Here is a 16568-nt window from a genome sequence, read left to right on the forward strand (position 1 = left end):
CTCTGAAACTGTGTTTTCACCTGGGCTCTCATGGTATTTCTTGGCATGATTTTGTTGGTTCTTGGTTTTCTTTGTGTATTTTCTTTTCTTTTGTGAAGGTCTGTCCCTTCTGACTACAGGAGGAGAGCTCTCCCCCTCTGAAACAGCTGCCTGTACATCCTCCTAAAAAGATATGAAAACTGTCTTTAGCATTTTGTGATTAACTGATACAAAACATGCACCATCATGCATTAACCCACCATGCATTTAGTGAAGGTGTTAGTCAAAGGACTGAGAACGTTTCACAATGAGTTAGTAAACATGAATGCACATGTTTCATCTGCATGTAACCAGTTATAATTTAATAGCATTTGTGAATATGATTACAGTATTAAAGTATGTTTAAAGGAAGGTTACAGAACTATAAGAGGGGCAACAAAAAAAAAAAAACTTAACACTGATATAAAAATATACATCTATACATACATACACCTCTGCCTCCCCTCTTTAAGTGGTTCTGTTTTCTTCTGCACACTTGCTTTTTAATTCAACAAGCACTACACTCAGTCTAGAATGCTAAAACAATCCATCATTTTTACCTCTCAATCCTTTCAGTGCAGTTAAATCAGCACTTGGACCATCTGATTAGGTCAATTTGCTAAAAAGAATTCAGAAACGCTTCCGAAGACAGGTTAAAGAGGGGGGGGATAAAATGGTTTCTTTTGAAGATAAATACACTTTAAAATAGCATTACCATGCTGAACAGCTTAGTACTTTAGTAGTTGTGAACATGTAAATACAGAGAATAGTGGACTGTACTTTGTATTTGCTCTCCTGCAGGACTCAAACAACCTCTTTCTTGACTTTCTTGGGCATCCTGGAGTCATCGGACAGAGGCCTTTTCCGGTCTCCCCGTTCCTTCTTTACCTCTGCACTATTTTTATCTCCAGAGGACAACTTTGGGGACTTTACCTGTGGGGTCATTAATACAATCCAGGACCATGAGAGTATGTACTAAACAAAAACTGAGAAAGAGGGGTTAAGAACTGAAGTTATAGAATAGATTTACTCAGCATTGCAGTCTAGCAAAGCAATGCTGGCTGAAGCAAGTCTGCAGTATGGAGATGCTTAATCCTTGTTGTCTGTTCAGTTGGTCTAAACAAGTGGCTGTGTAAGCTGTCCAATGTGTGTATCATCGGTTTGGCAATACTGCTACTGAACATTAAAAGATTTTCAGGACAACATGTAAAGAGAAGGGGGTTAATATGTGCCACTGAGATCTCTATGGCAACTAATTGGACTTTTGCAATAATACATGGAACAATACTTTTGTTAGGGTAGGAAGAATAGGACTATGGAGGATTTCTCAGAAAAAATTGCTGAAATTATATATACGGGAACAGATTTGCTCACACTGAGTCATTCAACCAAGATAAACCTAGCAGCATGTCTGTCTATATCCACCACTTCTTAGATCAACTGAAAGAATCATTAAAGAAATTGGATTTGCCATTAGCCATTCACAATATCCAGAAGCAATGCTTTGTTCTATATTAAGAGCTATGGGGGAGGGGGGGAATCCAAGTAAAAACATTATGTACATTAAGTATAAACAATGTATAAAAGTAAAGGAAAAAAATTAAATGTTCTTGTTTATAGGAGAAGTATCCTAAGCTGTAATGGAATTAATAGACATTAAAAACACACTTAAATTTAAACAAAGAACTGTACAGCGGTACTAATTAATATTTTTTTTTAGGGGAGAGGCTTGCAGTTAAAATTCAGCGGCTTTTGGAAAAAGAAAAAATATACAAAATCGAAATGCTCCTAAACGTGAACCATAAGCATACTAAGCTGTGCCACAGGCCCAGAAAGATGTCAGATCCTTCCCAGGACTTCCTTTAGTTTCTTGTGAGCCACAGGATGCTGACCAGGGCTAAAGTGCAGAACAGCAGCATGGAGGAACAGGAAGGCAGGGATGTTTGAGGTGTCAAAGAGAAGCAGAAAGACTTGAAGGAATATGGGTTCGACAGGCTGCCGAACAAGATCAACAGTACTTTGTTGTACATGTTTTGCTTACTGCAATAAATGAATGGATGTGTTTCAGCTAAACCACCAAAGCTAATGTGAAGGTTTGAAAATGAACAATACCGTTTTAATATATCTGTATCCTTAAAACTGAAACACCGAAAACAAGAACTAACCCCTCCCTAGGAATCAGTCACACCTAAAAATAAAAGGTCCAAATGCTACAAGGTAATCTACAGAGACATCCACATGCATTTAGGAGACTATAAGGAGAATTTCTTCTAGCACATTGAGGATTAAGATCGGTGTATTCCAACTGAGATTTTCCAACAATTAAATTTTGTGAATGATTCAGTTTCCCCAAAAAAATAACAGTTTCATTGACTTTGAAAGTGATATAAACGGGTTTGGTTTTATTGGCGTTAGTAAATTGTATGCTCATGTATTAGTGCATGGATAAATGACCATACTAACCTTGAAAAATTTAAAGAGAAAGAGAAAACACACAAAATATGGGCATTAAACTACATCTTATACAGCACTTATAAAAGTTGAGTATTACACCCATTTAAATAGCAATAGAAGATTTATATAACCTACCTTCAGTCCTGGCTTTCATAATTATAAATTGCTGATGACAGTATCTTCAATAAATAGGTATGCAAGGTTAAAATGACATGTAACCTCTTAATACATAACATAAGACAGACATACATAATAGATCATCTACTGTGACTATGGGTTATTTCATCTAAGGAAGAAGTGCCATGAAAGAGATGAAGAGAAAAGAAGACCGTGAGATTAAATAAATAAATCACATTTTTTTTTAAATACTAAAAATCTAGATTACCATCAGCTAAGAAATTACACTCGGTTTATATTTAAGCAGTAAGTTTACATAATTATAAATACAGCCACGAGCCAAAGAGTCAGACGTAAACATTTAACAAAAAAAACAAAACAAAACTATATGAAGGCTGGATACTCTTTACTCCCCCCATGCTTATCCATATCAAACTAGTTAATCATTAGAAGTTTATATCATAAAATTTATCAGTCCCAGGAAACCTGTTGTGTCAACCACTACAGCTGTCTCCAGTAGCCTTTGTAACTGAATAATTTAAGCATACAATAAAATTGCTAGTGGGTTACTTAAGCCTTTGAAATATACGAAACAAAAATAATAAACTACAGATTGTATTGTATTCATTTGCTAATTGTGCCTGTCATGCACAAAGAGGGTGAAAAAAAGAAGGGGGTTTAGTATTATTTACCTTAAAAAATAATGATGTATTAAGATGGTAACCTTTGCAAACATCTGTGAAACCTAAGAATAATCCTCTTTAAAGAAACTAGGGACCTTAACCCTAGCCAGGTGGTAGAGACTTACTGGATCTTTGGTTGTGCTGTCCTTCTTCATTCGCATCATAATGGTATGCTTGTCATTCTTCAGTAGCCCTGCTTTGGGCCCGAGTTTGATGTAAGATATGGTGGTGTAGGGGGTGAAGCTGAAATCCTCCCTGTACAGATTGAAAAATAATAAGCATCAGGCCAAGAACATTTGTATTTCCAAAAGGAGTTTCAAGCCCTTATTTAAAAAAATTATTATTATTATTATTATTAATACCACCTCAGTCATACATGCCTAATGGTTTATTTAATGTTTGTTTACTTTATTATTGTTCATTGCAACTGTTAAAAAGGTCTATTTTTATGTATTTATTTATTTATTTGTTGTATGTTTGTTGTATGCACTCTGTGGTGCAATTCAAATATTTTTTTATTTTACTTTTATTGAATTTATACACAACAGCATCTATGACATGGATACAGGGAGTTTAAATTCAGAATTTGTTTAGGATTGGATTTAACACAATTTAAGTGGAATAACACTGCTCTCCAAAACATTTTAACCAACTTGGGTTCTGTGATGTGAAGACCTCCAATTCAGCTTTAAGTGGAAATAATATGCATTTATTAGAAAATAATAATAATCTCTTTTTATATATATAACTTAATTTGTAGATAGTAAAAGTATCGGTTTATAAATGTATGCATTACCTAGCTCTCTAACAACTAGGAACAAATATGTGAATAATAACTGAATTCACATGTATTTTGTTAGCATGCAAACCCACCATTTAAAACAAATGCCCCATTTCCACTGGCAGACACGTCCGGCCCCGGACGCTTAAACGGGTGTTTCCACTGGTTAAGCGTCTGGGCGCGTCCGTGTTTTGTGGCCGGTTAACTTGCTGGTGCTGGGCGTGTCCGTAAGCATCCGTCCCCACTGAGGACATGATTCGCTATCAGCAGCGGAGGTTTTTAAAACGAAACACAAACCAAACCCACAGTCGCTGCTCCTCCATCAGGGGGACGGACTTCACAACAGCCTGGTTTTGCAAAAAAAGGTCTGGGACACGTCTGAGGACGGACGCATCCGACACAGCATGACACGACACGGTCGCTTAAGCCAGTGGAACCGAGGCAAAAGTGTGACCAAACAGCAGATACTGGGAGTTACAAACAGACTTAACTTCCATACAGACCTGAGATATCAATATTAATTTAGATTTCCGTTATTGTGGAAATCAAACATACAAAAACACACACAAACAAGCACTCACCCAACATTCTACTAGAAGCAGACAAGAGGAAACCTCATATTTATTTATATGCACACTGCCCACTCCTCTTAATTTTAATGTAAATGCTAAATTAATCTCTATTGTGGGCAGAAAGAACTCCATGCTGCCCTCTAAAAGTTTGTTTATGCAGTGAAGGTCCCATTGTACCTGAAGTATTGCTGTACCAGCAGGTGGGCTATAACAGCCTCAATCTGCACTCGGTTTAATCCAGGGGGGGCCACGCTCAGCACCCTTAGTTTGGAGATGCCCTTGCCCAGCCACGAGTCAATCAGCTTCAGCGGGGTGAGCTTCTCATCGAGGCTGTGGGCCTGCTCCAGGATCTTGACGAGGTCCTTGGCGTGGTTGGCTATGTTGACAATAATGAAAGCTGTCAGGGAAAGAAGAGGAAAAATAAGCAATGAGTGTGCAATATGCGGTAACAGGCCACCTGGTATGGATCTTCCCACCATGTATTTCCATATGTTTGAAGGTGTTTAAAATGTTGGTGGGGGCAAACAAATCAGGCCGCTGTGAGTGATGTGTGATATAAATATAAAGCAAATGAGTGTTAGTGTGTCACCAATCATGAGTCCAGTCCCTCTGCTGCAGTATGGTGCACTGTGATAGTTTCTTAAATGTACTGTATTATATTGCTAATCAAATTTAATGGATGATGAAATGTGATTAACAATACAACAGTATTGAAATTATGTTTTAATTGTATGATGCACATATTCTCTATGTTGTGACATGCTTTGGAAGGCACATTCCAAACATGCTTTTACTATTGCTTTTTTATATCTGTACATTTATAATTAAATATCATAATATGTGAACAAAAAAAGGAATGGGAGGGACAAAAAGAACCTGCAGATTTTGGGCACACCAGCCAAAAAAAATTTTGCATGTACAAATACCTTTTTTTTTTTTTTATTACATATTCTCACGGCTTCAACAGCTAAAAGAAGCTGACAATTCATATTTGGTCAAGCGTTCGGATGGCTGTCCATGGTGTTAACGTTTTTGTTGCCAAGTTTCTATTGAAGGATAAAGTAGTTGCGGAATTACATGCATTTACCTAAAGATAGGAGTGTGCATCAAAGATTGTTTTAAGCAACACAAGAAAAACCAAACAGGCCTACACATTTGCTTCTGCAACTTCTATCCATTTATATTGTTTGACTTACGTACTATTGCAAAACTAGTACACAGATTTGACAAACAATAAGAGTTCTTCAGAGTACAACTGGGACACTCACCGTTGTCATGGCGGCAGTTATCACACATCTGGTTACAGTCTTTGGAGTCCCAAACTTCATCAAAGTGCTGAGCGATCTGGACACGACGACACCTGCAGCGAGACATGAATGCTCAATGAAAAAACACTGTGCACTAAATACTATGGTAGAAACTGTTACATACTGATGTATGATGTTTATGTAGAACTTAAACCTTTATGGACTACTTCCTGTACACTCTCTTACACCATCCCTGTTACATATTGTATTTAGAGTTTTGTATCACCTTCACACAGCAATTAAAAGAGGGGACACACACCTCTCTTTATCTTGGCAAAAAGACACCATCTGGTACAGCTTCTGTTGACCCACATTCTCCATGACAACCATCGCACTAACTTTGAAGATGTCCGTAAAACTGTAGTAAAGAATGCAGTCGGCCTTCTTATCATCTCGCCCTACAAAAAACACATTAAAGGACGTTCTTAAAACAAAGTGACCAAGAGTATTTCCGGCTTTAATTGGACAAATTTGCAAAAACACCTTGCAACAACTAAGAGTGGAGAAAATTAATAGACACATTGCATGCTTCCTAATGTAAACAATTTACACTAAATGCAATATTTTAAATGCATTTACTTTATAGACCACTTAATCCTGACATTCTCTTACTAAGATGTCTCTGACACTTCACAAAAGGTGTGAACAGTGTACCTGCGCGTCCACTCTCTTGGTAGTAATTCTCCATGGACTTGCTCAGCGAGTGGTGGATGATAAACCTCACATCGGGTTTGTCAATCCCCATTCCAAAGGCGACAGTGGCCACAACAACCTAGTAAGAAAACGTATGTAATTATATTTTTTCCACAGGCATAGGGATTTGTCCAACACTGTGCATCAGCTGGTATTTTACAGCATAATTCATTTGCTTCATAATTTCCAAGACGTTTCAGGATGTGAATAAGTATTCAATTTTGAAGTGCACACAACCTTCCTTGGTAATATATGGAGAAAATAAAATTAAAATAAAAGATGGATCTAGTCCTCAAACTGATTCTCTTGGAGTTAAGCTGCAGTGTCTGCCAAAGCTCATATCTTAAAAGGTGCATTATATTATGGCCAGGTGTTGTGGAGGTTACAGTAACATAACTTTTCTTCTATGCTTCTGCTGTCAGAAAGTTGATAAGTATTGGGGTAGAAATGGTCTAGGGCTTGCAGAATGGGAAAAATAAATCCAGCGCTTAAGCTTGTGTGCCCCTGGAATTCACCGAAACCAAATGTGTGCCAGCACTTTGACTGCTTTGAGGGGCCCTAATCTAGATGTTTTTTTATTTTGTTTTGGGGGCATTCATGCTCACCTGTATTTTGTTGTCTGTCCAGTTTCGGTGCACATCACTCTTATCAGCAGCTTCCATGTTTGCATGGTAATGCTTTGCCCGGATGCCCATCTTCTGCAGATTTACAGCAACATACTCAGAGTCCTTCTGAGAAAAGCAGTAAATGATCCCTGCGGGGGAAAAATGTAAAATCGAAAGGTTTTAAGTCATTTCTAAAGTGTTTGTTTTTTAAACTTTACTTAAATGTGTAATCTGAAGTTAATCAGAAATTCACCAAGATAATCTTTACTCCAACCTTGTATTAAGAGAATAAACCACTGCAATTAAAAAATGAATAAATAAAAAGAAAAAGCTATGTTTATCTCACATCCATTAATGATGACAACTATTTCCTGTTGATCAAAAATCTGTCAAATAATGCCTTCACTGCAGAACTTCCCTTAAAGTTCCATTGAATTGAGAATCAATCTTTGTCCAATTAGTGATTCAATTCTAAATCAATTTAAGCCTTCCATGCTCAGGGGATTATTTCACAATGGAAATAAATATTTTGTAGATCACTGGAGAGGGAATCTTAAAACCATCAGCAACTATGGCCAAATGTTACCAGATTGATCCTTGTATCTTCCGGTGATCAATTTCGCTATGTCTTCAGTAAAATCCTCAGTGCTTGAAGGTTTATCCCTGACCTTTAGAGAAGAAAAATATATAAATCACTTGCAAATATTGTTTACACTATGAAATTATTAAAAGGAAGTATTATTTTAAGATCTAGAAGTGTTGCAAAAGAAAGGAGAATTAATTAAACCAATGGAATCACAATGAAAGGTTTCCCCACAACATAGTTTGCAGCTGTGATTTCTGTCTCACTGTAACCATACAAACCTCATAATAAAGGTTAGGCCTGTTGAAAGATGCAGTCAGAGTCAATGGATTTTCAACACACAGGATCTTCTGGCAGTCTTTCAGAATATTGCTTGTGGCTGTGGCAGTCAATCCAATTAATGGAACATTAGGAAACTGCCTTTTCAGGATTCCCAAGACCTTATAATCTGGATAGAAGAGACAAACAGATTCCTCATAAGGAGTACAGGGGTAATTTTACATTAAAATGATAAGTTCCACTGCTTTGAACTTAAAAGTGTGTCTATTTTGACTGAAAAAGTTTAGAATTAAGTTTGGTTCCAGTTCCAAGAAGGCATTTCCTATTTATTCTAAAAAATGTGAGTAAACAATTTGGTTAAAATGTGTCAAAGTGTCAATGTTTATTTCACCCAAGTTCTACAACACATCGAAAATGCTCAAAACCAAGCCAACTTGATGAAATGACAATAACATTCAGAGTTTCCATTTTCTACTGCTGGCTACTATACATACCAGGTCTGAAATCATGTCCCCACTGACTGCAGCAGTGAACCTCATCCACTGCAATGCGGGTCAGTCTCCCTGCATGGTATGCTTTCTCCAGCTTGGACATAAACATTTTGCTTTTAGCGATCTTCTCCGGCGTTACATACAGGAGCTTGAATTCAGATGACTTTTCAAGCATTGCATTCAGCACCCATTTATTGTGTTCCTAAAATGTGGAGGCATGGAGCAAGTTAATAGAGAACATGGAATTTAGATTACTCTTAAGCAGTGGCTTTTTAGCTTAACAGTTAATAGACTGAACTGTAGAGTTGCAGTGTGGTTTTATGGTAAAATACTCCAAACTGTTTTAATAAGACAACAAGCATATGTGCAACAAGGGTCACTATCTGATGAACAATCCAGAAGGTGGGAGCCAGGAGACGAGACTGGCTCAGTGTCCAGTGACAACACTGTTTACCTTGGTGCTGGAGGCGTTGAGTGTGGCTGCTGAAATGCCCAGTCTCTCCAAATACATGAGTTGATCCTCCATTAAAGACACCAAGGGAGCAATCACCAGCGTAAAACCTAAGACATTAGATTGTACATATTAAAGAGAGTTTTTTTTACTGAACTTCCATTACATGTTTTAAAATAACAGAATACCTGTTAAACCGACAGTACACAAAGTTACTAATGAAGTAATACAATTACTTAAAGAAGTCCATTCTTGGTAGACCAGCGTTAATGCACAATACATTGATTTAGTTTAATATTTAAAGGGGCACTTTTGTTCCATTTGTGTGGCTACAGAAGTGAATTTTGTTCAGTATATTTAGGTTATGAACACATTCGATTCCAAAAATCTTACACTGTAATATACATTAATGTGCATTAGCCTATTCCTACAAAGCAGCTTAGGCGAGTAGGATGATTCAAGTTATGCAAATGTTGGATTAATTAAAGTGATAGTTGTGGATCTTTTTCCCTTTTTGAATGTTGGAGTATGTGCTGCAGAGATTTATAAGTACATTCATCTCCCCTGGTTTGGAAAGGAGAAAATAATGGTCTTTACTGCAGCCGTGAGCAGAGCAAGACATGTCTATAGAAACTATAATTGCCATCAAGGGGCAAGACTGTGAAAGACTAACACTCAGGTTGACCTGATAATGACTTGCCACAAGGAAGACAAATCCAGTGTTTTTGTAGTTGTGGTGCGAAGTTAAGACAATACATCCTGAAACCCTGAAAGAGCATACATGCTAGCTTTAGTAATAAGACAATACAACAATAAGACAAAAAAAACAGAAAACTTGAGCGTGCATAACTATTCACTCCTCCCAAGTCGATACTTTGTAGAGCCACCTTTTGCAGCAATTACAGCTGCAAGTCTCTTGGGGTACATCTCTATAAGCTTGGCACATCTAGCCACTGGGATTTTTGCCCATTGTTCAAGGCAAAACTGCACCAGCTCCTTCAAGTTGGATGGGTTCCGCTGGTGTACACCAATCTTTAAGTCAAACCACAAATTCTCAATTGGATTGAGGTCTGGGCTTTGATTAGGCCATTCCAAGACATTTAAATGTTTCCCCTTAAACCACTTGGTGCCACATGCTTGGTGGTGTTGCAAACTCTGGGGCCTTTCAGAACAGGTGTATATATACAGAGATCATGTGACAGATCATGTGACACTTAGTTAAATAAAGTCCACCTGTGTGCAATCTAATTATGTGACTTCTGAAGGTAATTGGTTGCACCAGCTCTTATTTATAGGCTTTATAGCAAAGGTGGTGAATACATATGCAAGCACTACTTTTCAGTTTTTTTTTTTTTTAAGTAATTTTTTTTAATTTCACTTCACCAATTTGGACTATTTTGTGAATGTCCATTACATGAAATCCAAATAAAAATCCATTTAAATTACAGGTTGTAATGCAACAAAATAGGAAAAACGCCAAGGGGGTGAATACTTTCACAAGGCACTCTATGCAGTTCATTTTAGCAAGGAGGGTTTGCTTCTAATAATGACAGAGAATTATACTACCCTCAGAAGACACAGCTGGTAACTGATAGCACAGGCTCTTCCCCCCTCCAGTGGGCATGACCAGGAAGACATCTTTCCCAGACATAGTGATGTTTATCGTCTGCAGCTGCAGCGGACGGAATGCTGACAGATGGAATATTTCATCTAGATTCTTCTGAACCTTCTTGGACCATGGGAAATCTAGTTATAAATTCATGAAGAAACAAGGGTCAAAGGATAAAAGCATAGAAATACACCAAACATACCATATTTTACACTCCCTTTTTTTTTTTTTTTTTTTTACAGTGGTCAGAAAACACATGTGAACCCCAATGATAATTACAGAATTTCCACAGTTTTACCATGATAGCTTCTTGAATCAAAACTAGTAATTTCTTAAATGTCCAGTAGGGACCAATTATCTCTTTAGAAATAAAAGTATGTTTGAATTAGACAAACAATGAGTAACAGAGTCAGGGTATGTGAAAAAGCAAACTGGTTCTATCAGCTCACTTAAAGGAGATAATTAAAATCAGGTGTTTAGATGATTAGGTTGATCTTCATAATGTTTTATCAAAACACATTTTGCATCTTTGATCTTCACCATACAGGTGTGGTAAAACATCATACAAAAATAAAAAATAAAATCTGAGGACCTCGGAAAAATAAGTTATTGATTCTCTTCGGTCTAGAAAAGGTTACAAAACCATTTATAAGGATTTTGGGCTCCGCCAATCCATTGATCGTTCAAGACCACTAAGAACTCCAGAATAACATCTAAGGTTCAGTAGGTCACTCTCACCTTGGCTAATGTGAATGTTCATGACTCGATTATCAGAAAAAGACTGAACAAGAATGGTGTGGGAAGATGGCCAGGAGGAAAACACTGCTCTCTAAAAAAGAACATTGCTGCACATCTGAAGTTCACCAAACAGTACACAGATGATCCCCAAAACTTGTGGAACAATGTTCTCTGGACAGACGAATGAAAGGTTGAACTTTCTGGCTTCAATAAGAAACGTTACATTTGTCAAAAACCAAACATGGCATTTGAATAGAAGAACCTCAGTGTTTTCCCTAGGGTCCACCCCCCCAAACTCACCAGCTGCCCCCCTTGAACAACATGAAAAAAAAATTGCGTGATGACAAAGCTCTCCCATCCCAACATTCATTACAACGCCCCACCCCCCTTTAACAATTCAGCACCAGACCACCCTGCCTGGCATAATTTCTGGGGGAAATTCTGCATTGCATCAGAAGACTCTAGAAGAGAATGGCAGGCCATCCGCCCATGAGCTGAAGCAGAAACACAAGTGGGTCATGCAGCAACACAATCCAAAACATACAAGCAGGTCTAAAAAAAGAATAGACTCAGAATTGCAACTAAAACTTCCACGTTAGCATGGTCTTATGAAAGTCTGAACCTAAACCTCATTGAAATGTTGTGGCAGGACCTGAAGTGAGCGGTCCATGCAAGAAAGCCCCCAAATGTCATTGAGTTGAAGCAGTTCTCTAAGGAGTAATTGTTACTCAAGAGGGTGTCACAAGTAACTGATTCTAAAGGTTCACATACTTTTAAACACATGGATATTCAATGATATTCAATCATTCGTGACAAATAGCTGTTGAAAAAGTGTATTTGTTTGGGTAATTTGTTTAATAAGGTCATCTTTAACTATAAACATTTAACTATTTAACATTTTAGGTTTGAAATATAAAATATTTAAACATTCTAAGGGGTTCACAAACTCTCGCCACTGTAAAAAAAAAAAAAAAAAAATACATTGATTAATAAATGCCAATCAGTGCATAAACCAAAAAATAAAAATACATAAAAGGATGAAGAGACATCAGCCCACCTTTCTTCACAAAGCTTTGCAGATCGACGGCTTGGGCTGTGCTGGTGCCAGCACTTGGGCTCTGCTCGGTGGCCTGCTTCAGCTTCTTCTTCAGGCGGTTCTTGGTGGAGTTGAGCTCCACCTGGCGCTCATGCAGCTCACTGATCTGCAGCTCGATCGCCTGCAACTCATACTCTACTGAGTCCAACTCCTGTTGTATCTCTTCAGGGGAAAATGGGAAAAGTAAGCAACTGAAACAGCCAGCCTGTACTGAACACCCATACTCAGCCTTGCTTTTATGTTTGTTGGGAGTCTGTTTGGGTTTTTAAGTTTGTTTACGTGTGCATAATTAATTCCTTACCATGACATAAGGACACAAAGGCTATTAATGCCTAAAGAGATGTTAACCGTTTTCTTGCAGTGCTTACAAAGCCCAGGTATCAAGTGCTTCTGTAAAAAGTGATTTAACAGACCACCCACTTCACTCTCAGCTGGCTTTCTTTGTCTTTAGTATCAAGAATAACATACTATTTCATAGTTTTATGAGTAACTTACCTTCAGGGCTTGCCATTTCATGAACAAGACTTCTTCAATTCTGTAGGAGACAAAAAAAAAAAAAACACAAAGAGTTACTTCCAAACTTTTATTACAAAACTTTTTCAGTTTCTTATTCGTATACACCTAGGGTAGTAGGCAATGCCAGGCCATAAGTGCTGGATTCCTGCAGGTTTTAGAGGCCCTTTTCAAATGCCAAATAAGTCAGACCTGGGACAGACAGACAGCTGATTTGACTTGATTTGAATCAAAGTATTAATTAAGATCAGAGATGGAATTCAAACCAGAAATGAACACGGCACTGGAGTGGCATAACCCCAGTTTAAGAGAAAAAACATGCATTTTGTGATTTAGGTTTTGCTGAACATTTTGAGGCAGAATTCTACAGTAAGACTCAAAGTCTTGGGTTGGGTTTCGTGGTCAAATGTATTTTTTGCATTTGTGGCAAAATGTCTTTCAGCATGAAACATATAGCTAGTATGAGAAAACATGCAATGCCACAATACTAACGAGTATACAAATTGTAATAAAATAAATAAATAAATAAATAAATAAATAAAACTAAGTTGTAAAGGGGCAAGAGTGATAACCAATTTTTCATAAAGTGTAGTGCTTAGGGAGACATTAAAGATAACACTGAGCTGTAGTGCAGTGGACAAAGTATTGCAGGGGGTCCAGTGATTTGATTTTTTTTTTTTTTATTATTATTAAATTATTATATACATTTCTCACTAAGAATAACAAAACTCAGATGTTACTGATATTGTTTTAACCTACTTTAAAATATACAACATGTTTTAGACAGAGTGGTCTATCCAAGAAACAAAACAGCTATTAACACACTCTACTGTGTAAACAGTAAGTGTTCCGCTGTATGTAAGGACAGCCTTGGGAAGCTCCTCGCCAATGTTTATAAAATGATTTCCTCCCCTAGTCTAGCTGTTAAACAGATTCACAATACAGTTTCTTTTTTGGTTGTTGTTCAGATATATATATATATACACTCACCTAAAGGATTATTAGGAACACCTGTTCAATTTCTCATTAATGCAATTATCTAACCAACCAATCACATGGCAGTTGCTTCAATGCATTTAGGGGTGTGGTCCTGGTCAAGACAATCTCCTGAACTCCAAACTGAATGTCTGAATGGGAAAGAAAGGTGATTTAAGCAATTTTGAGCGTGGCATGGTTGTTGGTGCCAGACGGGCCGGTCTGAGTATTTCACAATCTGCTCAGTTACTGGGATTTTCACGCACAACCATTTCTAGGGTTTACAAAGAATGGTGTGAAAAGGGAAAAACATCCAGTATGCGGCAGTCCTGTGGGCGAAAATGCCTTGTTGATGCTAGAGGTCAGAGGAGAATGGGCCGACTGATTCAAGCTGATAGAAGAGCAACTTTGACTGAAATAACCACTCGTGACAACCGAGGTATGCAGCAAAGCATTTGTGAAGCCACAACACGTACAACCTTGAGGCGGATGGGCTACAACAGCAGAAGACCCCACCGGGTACCACTCATCTCCACTACAAATAGGAAAAAGAGGCTACAATTTGCACAAGCTCACCAAAATTGGACAGTTGAAGACTGGAAAAATGTTGCCTGGTCTGATGAGTCTCGATTTCTGTTGAGACATTCAGATGGTAGAGTCAGAATTTGGCGTAAACAGAATGAGAACATGGATCCATCATGCCTTGTTACCACTGTGCAGGCTGGTGGTGGTGGTGTAATGGTGTGGGGGATGTTTTCTTGGCACACTTTAGGCCCCTTAGTGCCAATTGGGCATCGTTTAAATGCCACGGCCTACCTGAGCATTGTTTCTGACCATGTCCATCCCTTTATGACCACCATGTACCCATCCTCTGATGGCTACTTCCAGCAGGATAATGCACCATGTCACAAAGGTCGAATCATTTCAAATTGGTTTCTTGAACATGACAATGAGTTCACTGTACTAAACTGGCCCCCACAGTCACCAGATCTCAACCCAATAGAGCATCTTTGGGATGTGGTGGAACGGGAGCTTCGTGCCCTGGATGTGCATCCCACAAATCTCCATCAACTGCAAGATGCTATCCTATCAATATGGGCCAACATTTCTAAAGAATGCTTTCAGCACCTTGTTGAATCAATGCCACGTAGAATTAAGGCAGTTCTGAAGGCGAAAGGGGGTCAAACACAGTATTAGTATGGTGTTCCTAATAATCCTTTAGGTGAGTGTGTATATATATATATATATATATATATATATATATATATATATATACATACACACACAAGTTGCATTTACATTTCTTTTTTCCCGCATAAGTTCATGACAGTTATTTATGTTACCCTGCCAAATGTCTCACTAACGACGGGGAATTTCCATGTATGACCAATAACAGGACACTGAATGGGAGAGGAAACCCCCCACGAAACTTTTCCTTTCGATATTTAAAACCACCAAGAAATATAATGAATCTGTGCTCATCTAAGGTCACTGAATCACTTATTTACACGTGGCGGTTTCCCAAAAAATAGTTTATTGTGCGTCTCAACCAAACTTTATAAGAATATAGGTCCTTCATACGAGTTAACACTGAATTAGATCATGGATAGATAATGGCAGTCAAAGGTCCCAAAGCCGTTAAGTGTACCTGATTATTCAATGGGTTAAACTATGGAAATTGTAAGCTTATCTGATCATAAAAGAGACATTGAATGAAGAAAAATAAATTAAAAATACTAAATCTGTTATGTTACAAAATCCAAAGGAAAGGAGGTTAATAAAACATGAGCATTGTGTCAAAGTTAACGCTATGACAAAATAAAAACGAGTTTATTCAAACTAAGCACACTATATTACGGCAATCAATTTGGCTGAAAATTATAATTTCATATAAATCACCCCTCAAAAGCATATGCAAAACGTATTGCTAAAATGTTTAGTCAAACTATGATTAGACTATATTAATATAATAGCACCTGTAGCCTAGTCAGAAAAAATAACTATCGTAAAATGTGTACAGTAAGTATTCCTCAATGACGAGGACTTGAGTTGATATCCGAAAAAAATAAAAATAATAATAATAATTCTTAATAAATTAATAGCCTACAGTTCAAAACTGAAACTAGCAGTTGAATATTGCTACGATGTGCGCACATGCAACCTTACAAACCGAGCAGAGAAACACCGCAGCTGCAGCTCGGGTGTAAATACTGACGGGCATCGAGCAGCCATTCGGGGAACAATCTGTCTCCTTGCACTGAAAAAACTTTGATCACAGGCAGAGATAAACCTAGAGCAGGTACAATACTTACTCCTCTAGAGGTACCACTCCTCGGCTCTTGTTTGTAATAGCAAAGCCGTTGCTACTTACGCTGCCCTTGTACCAGACGCCCCGGCCAATCAGAAGAAGATCACGCCGGCTCCATGATTGAGTAGGAGGAAAGGAACACCATTGTGGCTCTATACACCTGCGCTCCTATGTCCCCATCAACGGTTCTAGGTGCCAAAATGGCGGATCATGCGTACTCAGTTTCATATCCGTTGACAGTGTGTAAAGTTGTAGCTGATTGGCCTGCTTATGGTGGACCAATGTCTGCTCGGGT

The 16568-nt window shown here is 37.9% G+C and overlaps 1 protein-coding gene across 3 annotated transcripts; it reads right to left on the reverse strand.

Annotated features, from left to right (window-relative positions):
• Window positions 1–23: 23 nt before the first annotated feature.
• On the reverse strand, window positions 24–16429 carry recql (RecQ helicase-like). Of its 3 annotated transcripts, none has more exons than XM_066705615.1 (16): window positions 16278–16424; window positions 12973–13012; window positions 12439–12639; window positions 10601–10780; window positions 9038–9144; window positions 8587–8785; window positions 8095–8261; window positions 7817–7898; window positions 7231–7379; window positions 6587–6704; window positions 6192–6330; window positions 5894–5985; window positions 4803–5022; window positions 3398–3527; window positions 799–951; window positions 24–162 (listed from the first exon to the last, which is right to left on the reverse strand). In XM_066705615.1, the coding sequence occupies exons 2-15, from the start codon at window positions 12986–12988 to the stop codon at window positions 823–825; spliced, it is 1929 nt and encodes a 642-aa protein (XP_066561712.1). In that variant the 5' UTR covers window positions 12989–13012; window positions 16278–16424; the 3' UTR covers window positions 24–162; window positions 799–822. The 3 variants fall into 3 exon arrangements, with proteins under 3 accessions (XP_066561712.1, XP_066561713.1, XP_066561714.1); XM_066705616.1 differs by lacking the exon at window positions 16278–16424 and adding an exon at window positions 13981–13999; XM_066705617.1 differs by lacking the exon at window positions 24–162 and having other exon boundaries at window positions 809–2481; window positions 16278–16429.
• Between the last annotated feature and the right edge of the window lie 139 nt (window positions 16430–16568).

Source organism: Amia ocellicauda, chromosome 5, assembly GCF_036373705.1.
Source record: "Amia ocellicauda isolate fAmiCal2 chromosome 5, fAmiCal2.hap1, whole genome shotgun sequence".
Taxonomy (NCBI): Eukaryota; Metazoa; Chordata; class Actinopteri; order Amiiformes; family Amiidae; genus Amia; species Amia ocellicauda.

Coding starts and splice junctions, on each gene's coding strand:
- recql (XM_066705615.1), bottom strand. Junction 7,899..8,094: donor GGCCTAACCTTTATTATGAG/GTTTGTATGGTT, acceptor TCTTCTCTAAAG/GTCAGGGATAAACCTTCAAG. Junction 5,986..6,191: donor TTTTGCCAAGATAAAGAGAG/GTGTGTGTCCCC, acceptor GTCTCGCTGCAG/GTGTCGTCGTGTCCAGATCG.